Source organism: Bemisia tabaci, chromosome 5 (genome assembly GCF_918797505.1).
Source record: "Bemisia tabaci chromosome 5, PGI_BMITA_v3".
NCBI classification, from domain to species: domain Eukaryota; kingdom Metazoa; phylum Arthropoda; class Insecta; order Hemiptera; family Aleyrodidae; genus Bemisia; species Bemisia tabaci.
This window is the reverse complement of record NC_092797.1, coordinates 266,245-286,684: the sequence shown is the minus strand read 5'-3', so window position 1 is coordinate 286,684 and position 20,440 is coordinate 266,245. Positions and strand designations below refer to the sequence as shown.

General features: G+C 39.6%; 1 protein-coding gene across 1 annotated transcript; it reads left to right on the top strand.

Moving 5' to 3' along the window:
- The first annotated feature begins 2,479 nt into the window (after positions 1–2,479).
- Positions 2,480–17,580, top strand: LOC109038613 (facilitated trehalose transporter Tret1). The gene is made up of 4 exons (XM_019053717.2): positions 2,480–2,761; positions 10,227–10,343; positions 13,235–13,349; positions 15,124–17,580. Exons 2-4 carry the CDS (start codon positions 10,260–10,262, stop codon positions 16,374–16,376), a joined length of 1,452 nt encoding a protein of 483 aa, XP_018909262.1. The 5' UTR covers positions 2,480–2,761; positions 10,227–10,259; the 3' UTR covers positions 16,377–17,580.
- The last annotated feature ends 2,860 nt before the right edge of the window (positions 17,581–20,440 follow it).

Sequence of the window (20,440 nt, the reverse complement as noted above, 5' to 3'; positions counted from 1 at the left end):
AAAAATATTTCCATGTGAAGATGAACCATCAAGCTAAAAATTTAACTCAGCATTCGCACAAATTTATAAATTTTTTTTGTGGCACAATGGTACAACTTCTGGGAAACATCCTGTTAAAGGTAACGAGGCACTTAGCATATTTCTTGAAAAATTTGCTAAAAAAATATCTTTTGCACATTTCTGCTTTTGATAACTTATACCTACAAAAGTACATAACGATCCAAAAAGTGGTGAATTTTACCAGTCAGGCATCAAGGGGTGAAATATGGGAGCATAAATATAGCATTAGGTACCTAAGATGACATTTGAATCAGTGAGTTCGAAAATACACCAACTCGGAAAAAAAAATTTTCAGGAAACACCTAAAACTTCGCAGCGGGCGAAGAAGTTAGTTTAAGAAAAACTTTTTTGGTGCCAAAGGACGCAAGAAGTACTCTAGAGACTTTAACGCACCAAGTTTCAGATACTGATTTTTCATAGTCTGCCCTGAAAAATTTATATTTTTTGACCTGAATAACGCTTGAATATTTATATAACTTGTTGGCACAAGGTATACTGAACCGAAAAAATAAAACCGCATCGGATAGTCGCCCGTTTCCCTTGATCGGCCAAAAATTGGTATTTCCAATGAAATTCTTCGATTCTTCCCTTTTCCCGTCGCCGTTTCGAGCACTTCCGATTGCAATTTCGAAATATCCTTTTGCGTGCAGATGCTTCTACTTATCCATAAGTGTTACTAAACCGTAAAAAAGTGAAAATCGAAAAAAACCCGTGTTGGAGTGTTTCCGAACTCACTGATTCATTTTACATTATTGGAAACATGATTATGTGGATGGATAAGGTGGGGAGACGGCAGACGATAGGATGGGTTAGAGTAGGTATTGGTTAGAGGGTGCTCGAACTGCTCTGAGTTCCCGTCGCGCCACGCAGCCATCTTGCCTACGATGTGCAGGCAAGATGGCTGCGTCGCGCGACGGGAACTCAGGGCAGTTCGAGCACTCTCTTCCCAATACCTACTCTAACCCATCCTATCGTCCGCCGCCTCCCTACCCCACCCAGCTCTCCCATCCATTTCCGTTTCCTGCGCATCTACCTGAGGCCTCTGCACGTGCACCTGTTCTGCTTTTATCAGTTTGATTGGTAGAAATGTGCACAGATATTGTTTTAGCAAATTTTTCAAGAAATGTGCTAAGTGCCTCGTATTTACCTATTAACAGGAAGTTTCCAGAAGTTGTACCATTGTGCCACAAAAAGAAATTGATAAATTTGTGCGAATGTTTAGTTAAAGTTTTAGCTTGATGGTTCATCTTTACATGGAAATATTTTTGGTACAATTATAATTTCCACAATGAAAGTCTGGCAACACAGCTAACTTAGCAAAATCCCTCATATTTCTTAGGAATTAAGTCAGATGTGAGGGTAAGATTTATCCCCCCCCCCCCTCCTCCTCTCAACTAGTTCCCCCAATGCGCACAGAATGTACTAATAAGCAGCATAAAGCAGAGGGAAAGATACAGGTATAATTAATAGATAGGTATTCACAACATGGATGATTTCAAAATTTGACATCTGAAGCATGTTTGAGATAATATTAAGCACCGATAGTATTCTCCGGAGGAGGCTGCAGTGGGTGCTGCATGCATGTACACAGCCTGGCAAATACGTAAGTACAACTCTGCGTCTTTACCGACCAACTACACATCTTTTTTACCTAAAATTTAACTCTAAGTACTCTAAGTAACTTGTGTGTTTCTCCCACACGTAGATAGCCTCCTTTTATTTTTTAAATTTTTCCTGAGATCTACGCCTGATTCCAATAAGGAAGGAAGGATGCTATCTTAGTTTTTAGCTGCCATAGCTTTATCCTGAAAACATTTATACCTTGTGCGCATACAATCCTCAAACTCATCCCTTATCATCTGGCATCCTCTGCCTATTTAGCAATAAGTAAATCCTCTAATCAAACATACATGGCTCAGATATAAATTAAAGCCCCCCTCCCCCCCCGTATTTTCCACCAAAATTCAAAATGTAAATAGGTACGTTTAAGATTAATTTCAATGCCTCAGAACGCTGGGGCCCCCACACAAGCTTGTGATTTCTCCATAAATTCTAAAGATTCTCCATCCTCAATCCTTAAATAAATTATATCATAATAATTATGTCAATAATTATATTATATCCTTAAATTATATCAGAAAAATATCTTGCCAAAGTATTTTGAGAATTACCCTGGTTGACTTGGGTTGGACTCGTTTAGAAATTTAATCTCAATCAAAAATGCCAATTCCCTGAGCTGAGCAGTTTAATTTTTCTCCGCGAGTGAAATTTGTGCTTGGCGCCATTAGGAGCAAAGAGTAGGGGAGAGGAGAGAGCAACAGAGCAGAATCATGGAGTCCGAGCGAGCTGCACGCACGCTCCACCAGCTACTCCCGCTCTGTGATCGCCTGCACATCGTAGGGGGTCTTTGCCTCTCCAATCCTACCTCTGGAAGGAATCTGGAATGGAAAAATGTTACATAACATGCGGTGTGCGGTTTAGCAGCTCGTAGTTATATAACTGCTAGGTTTTGCATTGTAGGACTTCTATCCTTAATGTTTGCTCCAGTTTTTTTGTAACTTGATATTTCAAATCTTTAGTCCGTGCTTTGCTCCATTCAACACGATTTTCGAGGAAAGACAGGATCTCTTCTCTTCTAAGTATCCACAACACCCCAGTTCCGAAGTGCCTCTGGATTGTTCAGATTCCTCGATATTTTCTGGTGAGTCTTCTCTAGCAATCTGTATTTACTCTGCTCTTTCACTAATAGTGCATCGCACAGTTTCATCTGAATTTTTCTCAATTCAGATGCCACGCTGATAACATTCACGGACCTCGTTTTGGAAACCTCATGATGATAGAGGACAACATTCCCGCAAGTGCAAGGGAGAGAAATGAAAGAAAACTCAGCTCAATTCCTATTCTCTTGTTTGATACAAACTCTTAAACATCCATTTAACACAGTATCAAATTTGACAACCATTTAAGCCTAGCGATATGAGTGTTGGCTTTTTGTGAGGTGCAGGAATGCTCGTGATAAGATGTTTCCATGGAGTAATGCACCGGCCTACACCCAGGCACTGTTTCTGTCAGTACTACAGTACATGTAAATGTGAATCCAAGACTGCACATCATTTCTGTTCTTACATATTGAGTTGCCATTGTCATCGAACTGTTGATATCAGAGATTTTGATTTCAGCCCCACAGGGAACTTGGGATATCTAGGTTCCCCCCTATTAGAGCACCGCCTAATATGGCTGTGAATTTTGTATGACCTTAAATATCTGTATTATGTAAGTTTCAATTTCTGTTTTAAAAGCTGATTTTTAACAATGATGAAAGAAAATAAACCGATTTTTGAAGCATGTTGAATTAACCTTGGAAGTCTGTGTTCTTGAAAGGAAGCTCTGCCCACAGCTCTAAAAGGTTCGAACATACATGTCATGAAGCACCCTCACAAGGCTTATATTTTTTTAGAGCTGTAGGTAATGAGTGGGAATTGTATCCTTCATATTAGGGGTTTTCTTTTTCTGATTGGTGAAACCACCGGTTGCCATTTTGGTACAAAATTGCCCGCGATCAGTCGGGAGTTAAAGAACACACAACACACTTTCTAGCAATGTAAACAAATGGATTTCTTCCTCTTTTCAAACCTTTACTGCAATGATACTGCAATAGTGCATATATATACTCAATGTACCAGCCTTAACTCCTTTTCTGCTAAAAGTACGAGGAAAAATAACACTAGAAAATATTACATACTTCAATACATAGGCGACAGTGACGATGCAGAGCAGAATCATCAGACTCAGCGACGGCGGAAGGCGCAAAATTCATGGAAATACCCACGATTTCTCGTTTGTTTGCTTATTTTTGGCCTGAGATCTGGCTGAAGTAAGGTTAGGTTGTCCACTGGTGGATTGAAAGTAACGGAGGAATCTCCGGTTGTTCGAGCAGTAGACTGGTGGTATCAAATCCACCGGTGGTGGCTCCTCCGGTCGTGACGTCAGCATCGACCGGTGAGTTAAAGAACGCAGTTTGGTGATCGGTGGTACCGCCAGTCAATAAATGAAAACCCCTATTAGGTAGGTGAGGTGATAATGGAGGCCATTTCATCCTCTCGATGTAAAGAAACTCATTGATCCTGAGTATACAAATATCTATTGATTTCCTACGTACCTATCTCACTTTCAGAGAGTCCAAAATAGTAAGACTCAGTAAACTCTAAGTTGCCACAAGATGTGAGGTTGGGGAATGGTGATGTGAGCTGCAAATCTTTCAGAGGTTACAAAATGGAAACAAAGACATTATAACTTAAAGACAGTGGGTACCTGGAACGCGCGGTGGCTTTTTACTGAATTTGCATGCGGCAACAGTTATCCATCGGTGACACGCTGGAGCCCCTGAATTTGCAGTGGGGCCACACTCGGTGCTAGGGAAGCCTTATCTGAATGTGTTCCAGCCAAGTTTCAGTGTAAAGATTTAAAGATTTGTAGGATTGTTTTGTACTGAGACACCCTCTCAAAAAGGTCCTTTGACATTTTCCTCAGAAGTCGACAGACGAAAGGATAAATAAGAAAAAAGGTCACTGATCGTAAGAATGTTTGCCTCAGTCGTTTTAAAAACCAATATTATCGGACTCAGATATTATTTTTTCGATTATTTGGTGCAACGATTTGATAGAAAATTTTACAGCCTTTCTATAAGGTCCTTAGATATTTTCCCCTAAAATCGACAGTTTTAAAGGAAAATGAGAAAAAAGGTCGCTGATCGTAAGAATGTTTGCTGCGGTTTTTCTTAAAAGCCCGTATTTTTCGTCACAAGAATTTTTTGTAATGAACTGATAGGAAATTGTACGGTCTTTAAAAAAGGTCTCAATAATTTTCCTCCAAAATTGAAATAATTAAAGAAAAATCAGGAAAGAGGTCGCTGATTGTAAGAATTTTCCGCAGTTTTTTTTCTTAAGTTCATATTATTGGTCACTAGGGTTTTTGGTTTTGTGATTTTTTCGTAATGAACTGATAGTAAATCTTACGCCCTTTAAAGGTCTTTTGACGTTTACCTCAAAAGCCGACGCTCTTAAAGAAAAGTGAGAAAAAATTATTTATCGCAAGAAATTCCTTTGACATTTTCCTCAGAAGTCGACACTTAAAAAGAAAAATGCGAAGAAAGGTCACTGATCGTAAGAATTTTTACCTTGGCCGTTTTAAAAACCCATATTTCCGGACTCAGATATTATTTTTTCGATTATTTGGTGTAATTATTTGATAGGAATTTTTATGGCCTTTCATTAAGGTCCTTAGACATTTTCCCCTAAAATCGACAGTTTTAAGAGAAAATGAGGAAAAAGGTCGCTGATCGTAAGAACTTTTGCCGCGGCTTTTTCAAAACCCGTTTTTCGGCCTTAAGATTTTTTTTTTACGAATTTGTTGATACTGATAGGTAGGAAATTTTGCGCTCTTTCAAATGAGTCTGTTTTATTTTAGCGTAAGTCGGAAAATGTTAGAGTTACAAGCGATGAACCAACGCGAAACACGCGTTCCCCATAGGCAAGGCTGCGGCAGTGTAGCGTTGTGGAGCCCCAAAACTTGGTCCACCCCCGCCCGGTCCATCACATGGAACGACCGTGAAAACGGCCACCGCACGCAAGCACGGCGAGATAGGGAAACACACTGTCTATTAGTTATAATGTCTTTGAATGGAAAAGGGAGAATAGAAGAGGAAGGAGATAATAAGTGTCCGGAGAGTAAAAGGAAAAGAAAACTGAAGTTTATAGATTAAAAATATTAATAATTTCTAAGTCCACACATGGTTGAGAGACAAAAAAATCTCCAAGTTCAGATGTATTTATATCAAACTAGCCGTGCTGATTAGCTCGCTATGCGAGCTGTCACGTCTAGTGGGGGAGTGCCCCTTGACCCCCGGCTCTTCGCTTCGCGATTTACTTGCGACTCGCTCCGCGAGCCGCCCCTCACGGGTGCCACCCATACGGTTCGAATCCTCTGCGTAATTACGATCCAAACATGCGAACTGCGCGCGCATCAGAGCCTCCATTTTGGTCGCCTCACGTTTCCCGTGTGTGGCACGCGCCTCTCACGGCAATTACCTTTCAAACCAATAATAATGAGAAGACAAAATCTTCGCCACTTTGGCCATGGCCGCCATTTTGGATTTTGTTGAGGGGGTACTTTTCGACTGGAAACTCGAATTTTCGGTCAGATTTTTAAAATTACAAAATATTCGCCACTTTGGCCATGGCCGCCATTTCGGATTTTGCAATTTTAAAAATCTGACAAAAAAGTCGAGTTTCCAATCGAAAAGTACCCCCTGATACCGAGTTTGTCAAAAATCGATCGAAGAGGAGCCGACACAGCATTTTAGGCCGCGGCCGTCATTTTTGAATTTCGAAGCTTCAGGGATGGAGGAAATGCCCCATTCGGATATCCTAGGGTCATGGGCTCATGACAAATGGCCAAGTTGAAAAATTATTAAAGTTATCCTCTTCTGCCTTTGCTCAAAGCTTTGAAAAAAATGGGAAAATTTCTCATGATCTGTAAAATAGGGCATTTTGCCCTAGACTTGGATATTTGGCTGTAAGACGGGAGTGCCGGATCGCGGCAAATGTCAGTATTGGAACTTGCTGCTCTCTTGGATAAGAAGGAAAAATAGATTCAAAACGTTTCAGTTACATAGAGAAACAGGGAGGATAATAAACAGGTATACGTTTGTGTTGTGATAGCATTTTGCTTTTTCATTATCACAAGGTTTCTGTTGGGAGGCCGAGCGTGGTCATGGCTTGGCAGTCAAAAAAGCACAAAGTGATGGAACAAAGAAATGACATTACTAAAGATATCAACAGTTTACCTGGGATTAACCTCATATGTATCCTGGTTTGATATCTCTCACACATGGACCATTTATCATCCTAGACCACTGGTCAAATAACAACACAGCCTCTTGAAAAGAGGTTGTTCCAAAAACGCCGATTTTGGCCCCCCCCCCCTGGATTTGGCCCAAACTTTGCTCAGATGTTGTACTAAGTGTCCCCGATGCTTGGGCAAAATTTCAGCCCCCTCGGATAATTAGGGGGGAGGGGGCAGGGGGGCAAAGTTGCAATTTTTTTAAAACTTTAAAAATCGATATCTCGCGAACGGTTTGAGTGTAAGTGTTGCGGTTTGCGCTAAAAAACGTCATAAAATATTCTGTACAAGAATATTAATGCTGTTTGCAAGGTTGCGTAATTTATCGCGGTCATAAATCGATTTTTTCTATTTTGAAGGTTCGACTTTTTTTCGTTTTTCGTCTCTCCTCTCTTTGGAATCGTTGCTACGTGAATAAAAACCTGTTGAGGTGATTCTCCATGAAATTCTGCATCTACCACACTTTGTTTGATCTTGAGGAAACGATTCGTTCGTGAGTTATAGCACTTGTAGCGATTTTTCTGCGCGTTATCGGTTACGCGCGGGCGGCTTATCGGCGGCGCTCTATCCCGCGCGGGCAAGGCAGAGGTTGTTTTACCGCTAGGGCCTTATACTCATGCTGTAGGCTGTATTTATCGATATTTTCTCCTCCCCCCACCCTTCCCCTGCAATAAATATTTGTTTAATACTTCGTTATACAGGGTATCCCAGACCACCCGTAACAGGTCTTTTTCTCGGTTGGTTTAGGTAGTACGAAGTGGGGGGCCGCGGGATCGAATAGGGAATTGACCCCAAGGAATCCGAATTTCATGGTCCTGATGCCCCCGATGCCACCCTCGGGAGGTAAAAGGGGAGGCACGATGCTCCCGACTTCGGGGACATTGTGCCCCCTCTTTTACCTCCCAGGGTGGCTAGGGGGGCATCGGGACCATGAAATTCGGATTCCTTGGGGTCAATTCCCTATTTATAAGTAAACAGGATACTTCGCTCTTTCTAAGCAAGACCCCTTCAAGAAATTCATCGCTGTTGGATTTGTTTATTTTCTTTATTTATACAGGGTTATCCAAAAGTCACTGACCACCCCTGTAACTTTTTTCCAAATTGAGATAGAAGTTTGAAACTTTGGGAATGTTCCTCGGTCTAAAGTAGCAACTTTTTGGTCCCCCCAAAATTTTGGGGGGCGGCCCCCCCTAAGGGGGGCGGGGGCTAACTTTTTTTTTCAAATGGCAACCCCCCCTTTGTGATACCTCATTCGAAAGATAATAAAAAAAGAAAATTTTTGGCGCAAACCGCAAGTCAAAATGTTGATTTTTGACAAAATGGCGGCCGGTCAAAGTTCAAAATGGCGGAAATTTGGCATCTCCGTTTTTTATTGGCGGATTGGTCTGAAACTCGGAATCTAAGGGTTTTTTGGGACGAGAAAGACGATTCTGGCATCGGTTTTCCAGAAAAGTCAGTCCTTTTCAAAATGGCGGCGGTCAAAATGGCGGCCTAGAGCGAGAAGTGGATATTTAGGCTGCTTATCGTTGGATTTGCATGAAACTTGGTATCTGGGGGTATTTCGGCACGAGAAGAACGAATCTTTCATTGGATATCTGAAATTCCGACGAATTTCAAAATGGCGGCTAAAAAGTGGCGATAAATCAGTTTTACGGCTGTTTACCGATGGATTTGCATGAAATGCGATATCGATTATTTAGTATTTCAAGAATTAATGAAAGATTTCTTTTTATCCAGCCAAAAACCACCAGGATATCGAATTTCATGCAAATCCATTGGTAAACAGCCGTAAAACTGATTTATCGCCACTTTTTAGCCGCCATTTTGAAATTCGTCGGAATTTCAGATATCCAATGAAAGATTCGTTCTTCTCGTGCCGAAATACCCCCGGATACCAAGTTTCATGCAAATCCAACGATAAGCAGCCTAAATATCCACTTCTCGCTCTAGGCCGCCATTTTGACCGCCGCCATTTTGAAAAGGACTGACTTTTCTGGAAAACCGATGCCAGAATCGTCTTTCTCGTCCCAAAAAACCCTTAGATTCCGAGTTTCAGACCAATCCGCCAATAAAAAACGGAGATGCCAAATTTCCGCCATTTTGAACTTTGACCGGCCGCCATTTTGTCAAAAATCAACATTTTGACTTGCGGTTTGCGCCAAAAATTTTCTTTTTTTATTATCTTTCGAATGAGGTATCACAAAGGGGGGGTTGCCATTTGAAAAAAAAAAGTTAGCCCCCGCCCCCCTTAGGGGGGGCCGCCCCCCAAAATTTTGGGGGGACCAAAAAGTTGCTACTTTAGACCGAGGAACATTCCCAAAGTTTCAAACTTCTATCTCAATTTGGAAAAAAGTTACAGGGGTGGTCAGTGACTTTTGGATAACCCTGTATAGATTGGTACATACATGAGCCATACACATGGCCATTATACAGGTCATTCATGGTGTCATGTCATACAGGGCATACCTACAGTTGATACATCGATGGTGAAAACGGTGTCAACAGGTTGAGGAAATACTCTTCAGTGTAAGGGGCTTTTGCAGCTAAAAGGCTCATAAGTGAGTTTAGGAGTCCAATAATGTTTCCCAGTTTGAACAACTCCTTTACGTTGCTTAATAGTGCATTGAAATGTTGCATTACAGCAATTTTGATATTATTTCTTGACTTTTTTAGACGGTGTTTTGGGACTTCCATAAAATCATGCTTGCTGTTATAAGTGTGGGAAGGGGTTAAGTTTTCTGGCTTTATCATGTTGTTAGAAATAGCAAATTTTAGACATTCGTAGATATACAATAAGCGCAAAGTTAGAATTTGGTGCCTCTCGAAGATTTCTTCAACGGAATAGTTGTATGGTAGATTGAAAATAATTCTGATGATCTTTTTTTGCTCAATGAAAATCTTGCCAGCTGATTGGCTCCACCCCTATAACACTAAGCCATATCTCAGATGGGAAACAATGTTGACATAATAGTCCCACCTATATGCGTTAATAAGCAGTTTAAACGGACTATTTCAGAGAGACTTCTGATTGCATGGGCACGGCTGTGTATTTTATTGGTTACAAAGGCTATATGATCCTTCCAGTCTAGATTCTGATCAAGTATTATTATGTACTTGATGATGATGATGAAGTGTTTATCTCACAGAAGGTAAAGAATCACCTCTCTGAAGATTGAGTGTCCTACTTTTAACACCTGATTCGAGTGATTTTGTTTTGCGCTTTTCCAAGAGAAAATTCAGTTTGAATACTGGTCCTGTTTTTATAGATTGGAGAGGAGACATAACAGAAAGAAACGAGAATGACAGAAACTGAGAAAAATGAAACTTCAGGACAAGAAGAGGCTCCGTCAGAACCAGTTATTTCCAACACCACTTATCGACAGGTAACATTTTATATTATTGAAGGATGATAGCTAGATTACATTAAATAAGGTGACTAAATTTTAGAGAGGGAGACAGGAGGTCCACTACCTTGGTTCTCGCATCTACTCTCATTGTTATGATGAAGATTGCATCTCTTCTATCGGACCCTAAAATTCCATAAGTGTAACTTACCACAAGACTAAGTGCAAAGTTAAGCATTATGACTAATGTATTTTCCTCATAACTTCATATGAAACACGATTCCTGCAACTGAAATTATTGAAAGTAACTCCTGATCCAAGGTATTAATGTTTCTCGATGCATAAGTTCAAACGTCCTTCTCATGTAATCTTCTTTTGTTAAATCATACACTGAACGTTGCTGTACCAGTCCTAGCGGTATGAAAATATGGCAACCACAATCTTGTCGCTTCGGCTCAGCTGTAGCACGTTGTTTATACTTTGAGCAAAGTTTGGTTGGGAGGGAACACTGTTTGAATGGGGAGCTTGCTACAACCGTTGTAGTACAATACAGGGTGATCCAAAAGTCCCTTCCACCCCCTCTAACTTTTTACCTAATTGAGATAAAGATTTGAAACGTGGGGGATATTCCTAGGTCAAAGGGAGCTACTTTTCGGCCCCCCTAAAATTTTCAGGGGGCCCCCTTGGGGGGGCAACGGCCCCCAACTTTGAATTTTCAAATGGGAAGACCCCCTTTGTGATAGCTCGTTCGAAAGAGCATAAAAAAAGAAAACTTTTCGCGCAAACCCGAAGTCAATATCTCAAACCGTTTCAAAATGGCGGCCGGTTAAAGTTCAAAATGGCCGAAATTTCACACCGGTTATTTTTCGATGGATTTGCGCGAAAATCGGTATGTAGGGGTATTTTGACACGAGAAAAACGAATTTGACGTTAGATTTTCAAAAAAACCGAAATTTCCAAAATGGCCGCCGGTTAAAGTTCAAAATGACCAAAAATTTATTTTTTTATAAATCTAAGTTCAAATTTGTTTATCTTATGCCAAAATACTCTCAAATTCCAAGTTTTAGGCAAATCCATCAGGAAAAAACCAAGGTGAAAATTTTCGGCCATTTTAAACTTTAACCGGCGGCCATTTTGGAAATTTTGGTTTTTTTGAAAATCTAACGTCAAATTCGTTTTTCTCGTGTCAAAATACCCCTACATACCGATTTTCGCGCAAATCCATCGAAAAATAACCGGTGTGAAATTTCGGCCATTTTGAACTTTAACCGGCCGCCATTTTGAAACGGTTTGAGATATTGACTTCGGGTTTGCGCGAAAAGTTTTCTTTTTTTATGCTCTTTCGAACGAGCTATCACAAAGGGGGTCTTCCTATTTGAAAATTGCAAGTTGGGGGCCGTTGCCCCCCCAAGGGGGCCCCCTGAAAATTTTAGGGGGGCCAAAAAGTAGCTCCCTTTGACCTAGGAATATCCCCCAAGTTTCAAATTTTTATCTCAATTAGGTAAAAAGTTAGAGGGGGTGGAAGGGACTTTTGGATCACCCTGTATGTAGTTTCTTGTAGACTCTAGTTTTTTCTGTGAGCGGATATTTCAAATCTCTCAAAACCAGTTGTAAATAAAATATATTGAATAGGAGCTTTAGTAAGTGTCACTGGACGAATCATGTTTTTTGTGAAATTTTAAAGAGGAAGCATAAACCAAAATGATTAGTTCCATACCTTGTCTATTGGTTTATCCTTCATCTTTTCATAAAATCTCTTTGATCCATTGGTGTCATCGATCCTTGAGAGAAAAAAACCACAGTCCAAGGAGGTAAATGTAACAGGAGAGTTATTTTTCTCAAGTTGGGTCGAAAAATCGAACTTCGAATGTTCGACGGAAAGTAGGTACTTTGAGTTTCCCCAAAATTAATTTAAGAGCAGTTTAGTTCAATTTTGTGCCAATTTGTTTCTCCAAACTGTAAGTACTTTAATCAGACAACTCCGAGCCCCAAACGTTGTGAAACACAGATTAAAATTTTATAAAGGTTTATTTTGGAAACTGCTTTTTGAGCTGCCAACTTCTTACACCATAATTCTGATTTGTTGTGACATTTTAGCGTGTTATTTGTCCTAAATCGTTTGAAGACACTGTTTCAAGCAATAAAACCAGTAGCTCAATTTGAAGATTTTCATGACTGAGGTCCTTTTGCTTGCAGACAGTTTTGGTATGGACTCAACTTGTGTGCAAAAATACTCAATGATTTTTTTATCATTTTTAGATTTCAGGAATTTCAAAGTTGAGTTTATTTTTAAATAGTAATTTGACAATTTAATTTAAAAAAAAAAATGAAAATAAATTCGCGAAATTTAATCCAGAAATTGAAAGATGGCTTGCAGACTACAAGATTAATTTTTACTTATTTTGATCCTAAAATCGAATAAAATGCATTCTAATACCAAAGTTTTTCAATTATTTACAAAAAAAACCCAATGGTATTCTTTGATGAACTGTGGATTCCTGGAGGGATTACTAAGAAGTCATAGTGTCTCTGGAGGAGTTATCAATATTTATGTTTCCCATTTGAGACATTTGATACTGCACTTAAAAGAAAATAAATAAATTCGGTTTCGAGGGGCAGTTCATGGAGACATGTGATTCTGCACTAACAAGAAAATAAATAAATTCTGCTTCGAAGGGCGGTTCATAAAATATGCTTCGCTGCGTTTAGGATGTCTTGACCCAGGCTCCCATCCTTCAACTCGTAATAAGAAAATGCCATAACGCTCTCTTCGAGCCGTCCCCCTCAGAGCATTTCATATTTTATGAACGGCCCCTAACCTTTAGAATACGCCCAAGAATTTGGTCGCTATCCAATCTCTTAGGAGGTGGTTAGTGTTGAGGTGACTTTTTTTTAAATTAAACTGATTTCGCACAATTTTTCTCCCACAGATTGTGTTGGCACTCATACTTGCAATTCCAAGTATTGCTCCAGGAATGACGTTTGGCTATTCAGCTGTGTCATTGGATAGTATTCCAGCAAATCTTTCGCAAGAATCTTGGTTTGGTGAGTTTTTTTTTTTCATTTCATGGGAATGTAATGTAAGTACTTAGATCTGCAGTTACAAAAACAACCTTAACCTTAAACCTTACTTAGTTAACATTTGAGAGAATTACCATATTCTTATTAAGTAAAGGTGAATCTTCAGTGTCAATTCCGAAAAGAAAACTACCAAGTCACGCTGCGAAAATCTGGCTGTGAAGCAGTGAAACAACACAAAAGATGTATTGCATTCTAAGACTTTTAAGTTTCAGCAAAATAAGTCTAAAATCTGTGAAACTGGAAACAAGCTTTAAAAATTCAATAGAGTAAAGTCTAGAAATTCATCCCAGTTTTCTTATGGGATACCTATAAGTGCGAGAGAGGCAGCCCACGATACGAGAGGGTTATTAACAACTTCTGAGAGGGATTACTCCTGATTGGTTGCATAAAGATCGTTTTACCTAACCCTTATTTCTGGGATTAAGTTTTGGAGCCTCAGAACTTATATACCTTCTCCAGTTTGGTGTCAATGGGCAGAAGAGTGTTTTAGCTTCAACTGACTGCCTATTTACTTTTGAAGGAACTCTCTTTAATTCCCTCAATCAGGTCAAGGACTAATGATAAGTTGTACAAGCTATATAAATGTAATCGCAAAAATCGTAATATAGCAGTGACAAATTTCTTATCTCTGCAGATTCACCTTAATGTTGCCAACAAAGGAATAAAGGAGTGTATCATTTAACTGTTTTTATTTTAAAAACATCCACACGCTGTTTGCATACTTTTGTCAAAGAGAATAATTCAAGCTTTTTCAACCCTTTCCTCGTAAATTATTTTTCATGTTCTTCCTTCCTGTATTCTCATTTAAACACTTGAGCGCAAAAGGTAAAGTAATTTTGCTGACTGGACATGAAAACTCTGTGGCAAAGCAAAGCCGCCCAAAATTAGTGGCCAGCAATCTCTAGCAGGGAAAGGTGAACCGGAGATCTCCGATAGAATGCCATCATTTTAACACCTTACCTTTGTGCGACTGCAGGTTACTTAAGGGTATTGCCCATTCTGTGAACTGGAAGTTAACACTCAAGGGCAAAGGGCTCAGTTAAATGAAGAACAACAGCAGAAATATACTTTACCTACTGGTCACCTGATAATTTTGACAGAAAAGCTGTTTTAATTTTTGAAACTGTAAGACACAAAATAAGCCTGACCCCCTTACCTCCCTTACCTACCCTCCTGGCATATGGCCCTGGGAGTACACAATTTTGATTCCATGGTATAGTTTCATACATGATGATTCACTTGCAAGAGCTCTAAAATTATCATTTTCCAAGTTCAAAGCTTATTACAGGAAGGTCAAAGATAATGAACAATTTAAATTCTGTAAATTTGTATGAACTATACTTTCATCTAAAAAAAGAAAAGCATTAAAGTTTATTTACAAACTGTTCATCCCAAAAATGACCATTGCTTCAGGTAATTAGCTGACTTAGCATGCATTGTAATTTACATCAACCATCCAGCAAGTCAAGGTGATCATGTTTGTTTCGATGGATTTTTTCTTGGAACTTGATCCACCAAGATTAAAATAAGTTTTTGCCTTCAATCACTAACATCAATTGTTGTCAAGATTTATTAAACGACGACAAAATCTCTGCAAGTCAGTGGCAATGGCAAAGAATTATTTTTTCACAAAAATCCTTTGAAAAATATAAGTCTCCTACTTAACAGTAATTAGTTTAACACAAACGTTCTTTTAGAGATGAATGAATTAAAAGTAAAACTAAATTGTATCTTTCAGCGAGCTTAGCATGGATTGCAACCCCTGTTGGCTGCTTGGCAAGCGGGCCGATTATGGATAACTGGGGCCGGCGACCAGCATTGCTTCTCATCAACATTGTTGGATTTTGCGGCTGGATATTGTTAGCATATGCCTCAACAACTTTGAGCCTCTACACTGGACGAATTCTGACAGGTGCATCAATAGGATTCGCCTCAGCTCCGTCATCCGTTTATGTTGCCGAATGCATTGCGTCCAACAGTCTGCAGTTGCGTGGAATACTCCTAACGTGGCCAACAGTAGCCTTGTCAACAGGTATTCTCCTCGTTTACATCATGGGTTCACTTCTCAGGTTCACGGTTGTTGCCGGTCTTGGAGCAATAATCTCTGTTGCATCCTTCTTCTGCATTCTCTTCTTCATTCCAGAAAGCCCGGCCTGGCTTTTGCTCAAAGGTAGAAGAGAGGATGCGGAAGTGGCTCAAAGACGCTTAGGATTAGGGAAGCCGCTGAGCGAGTCGCGAGTGGAAAGCGGCGAAGCTAGCACATCAACTAAACTTCTGCCGTCTCAGTCTGAGTTGACGTGGTCAACAGCCTGGGAAGAACTCAAAAAGCCAGAGGCATACAAGCCTTTGACAATAGTCATATTTTTCTTCCTTTTCCAACAGTTCTCGGGTGTTCTCGTCGTTATCAACTACCTGGTCGAGATAGTCAGAATCTCAGGATTCGTTCTCCTCAATCCCTACTTTGTCACAGTCGTTGCAGGGTTCATCATCCTGATCTGTGCCTGCTCTGTGTCATTCCTTCTCCCCAAGTTCGGTGTCAAAGGTTTGTCCACGATCTCTGGTGTCGGAATCGCTATTTCCTGGTTGATCATCGGATTGTATATTTTCATTAGGAGAACTTGGCTTGTCGAGCTCCAGTACAGCCTCTTTAACCTCATTCCACTCTGTGGCATCATTCTGAACGTTGTCTCGAGCTCCATTGGGTTTTATCCACTGCCGTTCGCCATTCTCGGTGAAATATTCCCGCCTAAAATCAAAGGTGTTGCTAGTGGCATTGCAACTTGCGTAGCCTATTTATTCAGTTTCATAGCTGTGAAAACATTTATTTATCTTCAATTGCACTTTTACAGTGCTGTGATCTTCTTCTATGCAGTAATGGCTGCGTTCGGTGTAATCCATGTGAACTTATTCTTGCCGGAAACTACTGGCAAAAGTCTGCAGGAAATCGTGAAACATTTCTCTGCAACTAAAAGTGGCTACGAAAAGATCTAACCTAATTTTTGCAATAAAATTGTTGTTGTACAATTCAAGGGTCTCCTGAAAATTGAAATTACCTACTTCAGGTTGTACAACTTGTAAATAGTCTTTTGAATTTTATCTCATTCCATTCTAATAAAATTTCCTTCCTAATCAAGGTGTTCTACCGGAGTATTCAATAATCAGTATTTTAAGTTGTACAATAGTTGTTTTGAAACTTTACTGAAAATGTCAATTGTGAGTTTGCTGTCCAGCAAGGGCTTTTTATATCAAATTATCCTCTTATCTGGTTGTCAATACTCTGATTTCAAGTGCCAGTATTAGTTTTTCACTATTTACTAACCTAACAACATGTTAAGACTGAATCAATCGATACCTTATTGCAGCTATTATGTAGTGACTTGCCTCTGGAAAACAAACTGCATCGGAGATGTATAAAAGAACGGAAAGAAAACATAATTTTCGAGTCATCTATCAGAGACATCTCAAACCGATTGTAATTCTAACGAAGCGCTTTCTGCTCTTCTATTTTACAATCTAAGTACAGGTTTTTGATAAGTTCAAAGTGCATGAAGTTCATATGTCAAAAGAATATTCTGATCTTGATATAGGTTTTTATCATGGTTTTTTTTCAAAGTAAATTATTCGACCCAAATCTGCATTTCTAACTTTTTTGTTCTTGTTGAACCTCAGTAAAATTGTCCTTTTACCCCCGAACATTACCCCAAAAATATTAAATATGATAGTACGCAATTTCCATCAACTATGTTGTTGCCTGTATGTTATCTTAATCCTTAAGCATCCATTTTATAAATTCGGAGACTGCGAAAATATTCCTCTGAATTGGTCTTCGAAAATGCAGAGAAGTATGCAATTTTTTTTAGATTTGTTGCATTTAGGTTGCCTGCAATATGGTTCGGTTTTTGAACATTAATCTGGCTTTTTATTCAATCAGCTATACTTTTCTTCGGGACCATTGAAAGTTTCTTAAATTTTTCTGAACAATATTCTTTGATTAGGCACTGTATATTGTCATCTCGGTGTGATTTTTTTACCTGGATCTTATATGTTATCATTACGTTTTTCTCCTTTTCTTTATTTTACAGAATTAGAGTCATAACTTTTTTGTAATATTGATATAATGTTAACTTTTTCACTTATACAATTTATATCAGAGGCAGAGGCTTCAAATAAATGACTGAGTATTTTGTCACTTCAATCGACTTTGGGTTTTTCTGGCATTTTATGTTCCCCACCCTGATCTCTACAGAGGAGAGCTTAGTGAAAATTACCTATGAAGAAAGGTGCATAATTTATGTCGATTATCGCTCCTAAATCTTGAGAGCAGACTCCTTTTTCCCCCAAATTATAATTGAAACAGTGCTTGCACCAAGACAGAAACTAACTTTCAAGTACTTAATTGAGTCTGTAGCAAATCTGTGAAACTGCAGAAGTGCCTGTCTCGATTTTTGACGGTTCTAAGTTAGCTATATTTATGTGTTGTTGATGATGTTTTCTTGAAGATGGCAGACCACCAAGAGATTATAATCGGAAAAAATCGGGAAGTCACCTAAAACTGTAGAACTTTTTTCGCATACCTCGGGCCTAACGGCAGAAATGCATATCTAGTTCTGGCGCCTTTGTTTGATATGGCGTGCCTTTATGCACAACGCGCGCTCCTTAACGTTTTCTGCCATCAGCTTCAGCATTATTATATGTACATCAGATGATCAACTGTTCTGTGTTTTTATTTATCTTCTCTCTCTTGCAATTCTTGCAAAGGAATTTGAATACAGTAAGTCCCTTACTAACTTGTGGCTGTTATAGTTCAGGCAGCCTAGCATGCACAAAATCATGAACAATAATTTAGAACAAAGATACAATCATGAACTCAAGATTCATCATAACAGTTAGCTGTATTAGAGTCAGTCGAATCACACAATGCCTGATATAGCTGTAATGGCTCGGGGATCCATACAACAAAAAGGCTTTAGTTCCTTATTGCAAAATGAAGAATCGGGGAAGCTTATTTTGCAATTAGGAACTCTAGATTGTTTTAGCACTAACTGCATAGGGGAGACTAGAGTCCCTTTATACCCAGAGTTAAGACAACTCGATTATCAGCTGACTGGCAGCTGGTCTTGGCTGGCCATGGAGGCCGAAACGAGTGCACCCAAACGAACGATACTGAGGGATAAGGATCAGGAATCCTGCGATGTCTGTCACACAAAACAACAACATCAACAAATTGATCAATTAAAAAGAAAATGTGATTGGTTTGTGAATAATTTCTTAATCTATTTTCATTTTGGACCGATGGAAATAACAATTTACTCTTGATAAACCACAATTAGGTAATATTTTCATTATTCTTGTTCACATTCGAGGTACCGCCATCTTGGTGCACTCGTTTCGGCCTCCATGAGCGAGAACCAATCAGAATTGGATTTTTTTTAGGCCACTTTCAGCCCAACCCTGGCCCAACCAAAAGTGAGTTGTCTTAACTCTGGGTATAAAGGGACTCTAGGGGAGACGACCCTGGTGTCACTATTACACACCGGAGGGTTAACCCCAACAGAGAAAACACCCCTTCCTCCCATCATACAAGGGAGGGGGGAGGTGCATTGTCCGTGCGGAAAGATATTCTACCAAAAACAGGGTGCGCCAAAAATATGGATACCTACAGACTTGCTAATATTTCGAGAATGGTGGCAAATATTAACATGCAATTTGGACGGGAGGGTTTATAGATTCGATTGACATGAATGGATCGAAAAATGAAAGCGTAAATCGATCGACACTGACTCGATCGACGAATTATTGAAAAACCGGTGTCATGAATCCGACATGACCGACATGAATCGATCGAACAGTTGGAACGTGAACCGATTGACGTGATTCGATCGGCACTGATTCGATTGACGACTGTGATTCGATCGAAACCTGCGATTCGATTGACGACTGTGAATCGATCAAAAACCTGCGAATCGATTGACGACCGTGAATCGATCAAAAACCTGCGAATCGATCGACAAATCCGTGAATCGATTGACAACCCCGTGATTCGTTCGAAAAATCCGTGAATTGATCGATAAACCCTTGAATAGGTCAACAAACCCGTGAATCGTGAAATTTTGAAAATTCGAAAATCCAAGATTAGGGATGTGACCTAAAATCATATCTCAGCTCCTGTTCGATCGATCTTGCTGATTTTTGGTACCAGGGGGTATTTTTGGACGGGAAACTTGGATTTCTGATCAAATTTTTAAAATTCAAAAATCCAAGATGGCGGATGTGACCTAAAATGCTATCCTGGCTCGTGCTCGATCGATCTTGCTGATTCATAGTTCCAGGGGGTATTTTTGGACGGGAAACTCGAATTTCTGATCGAAAATTCAAAAATCCAAGATGGCAGATGTGGCCTAAAATGCTATCCTGGCTCGTGATCGATCTATCACGGTGAATATTGGTACCAGGTAAGTAGTATTTTTGGACGGGAAACTCGAATTTCTGATCAAATTTTAAAAAATCGATAACCCAAGATGGTGGATGTGGCCGGAAATGATCTTACTTGAGTAAGTATCCCCTGGGGGATCTTTCATTCCTCAGACACACGCATGTAAAGGGGAGCTCAGAAGACGCAACCTCAAACTTGTTTTTCGTGGATTGAAATGCGAAAAATATCGGAGAAAATTATTGTGCCATATGCGTAGTAAATAAGTCAAAAAATGCAAAAATCAAAAATTACTAAACAAGCTCCTAGTCAAAATTTGAAAAAATTTCAATATATCGAAACTCGGCTAGGAATTCGAGTTTTCCGTCCAAAAATACCCCCTTTACAACCAAGATTCACCACGATAGATCGAGCAGCCCGAGATAGCATTTTAGACCACATCCGCCATCTCGGATTTATGAATTTTCAAAATTTGACCAGAAATTCGAGTTTCCCGTCCATAAATACCCCCTGATACCACAAATCAGCAAGATCGATCGAACAGGAGCTTAGGTAGCATTTTAGGCCACATATCCGCCATCTTGGATTTTTGAATTTTCAAAATTTGATCAGAAATTCGAGTTTC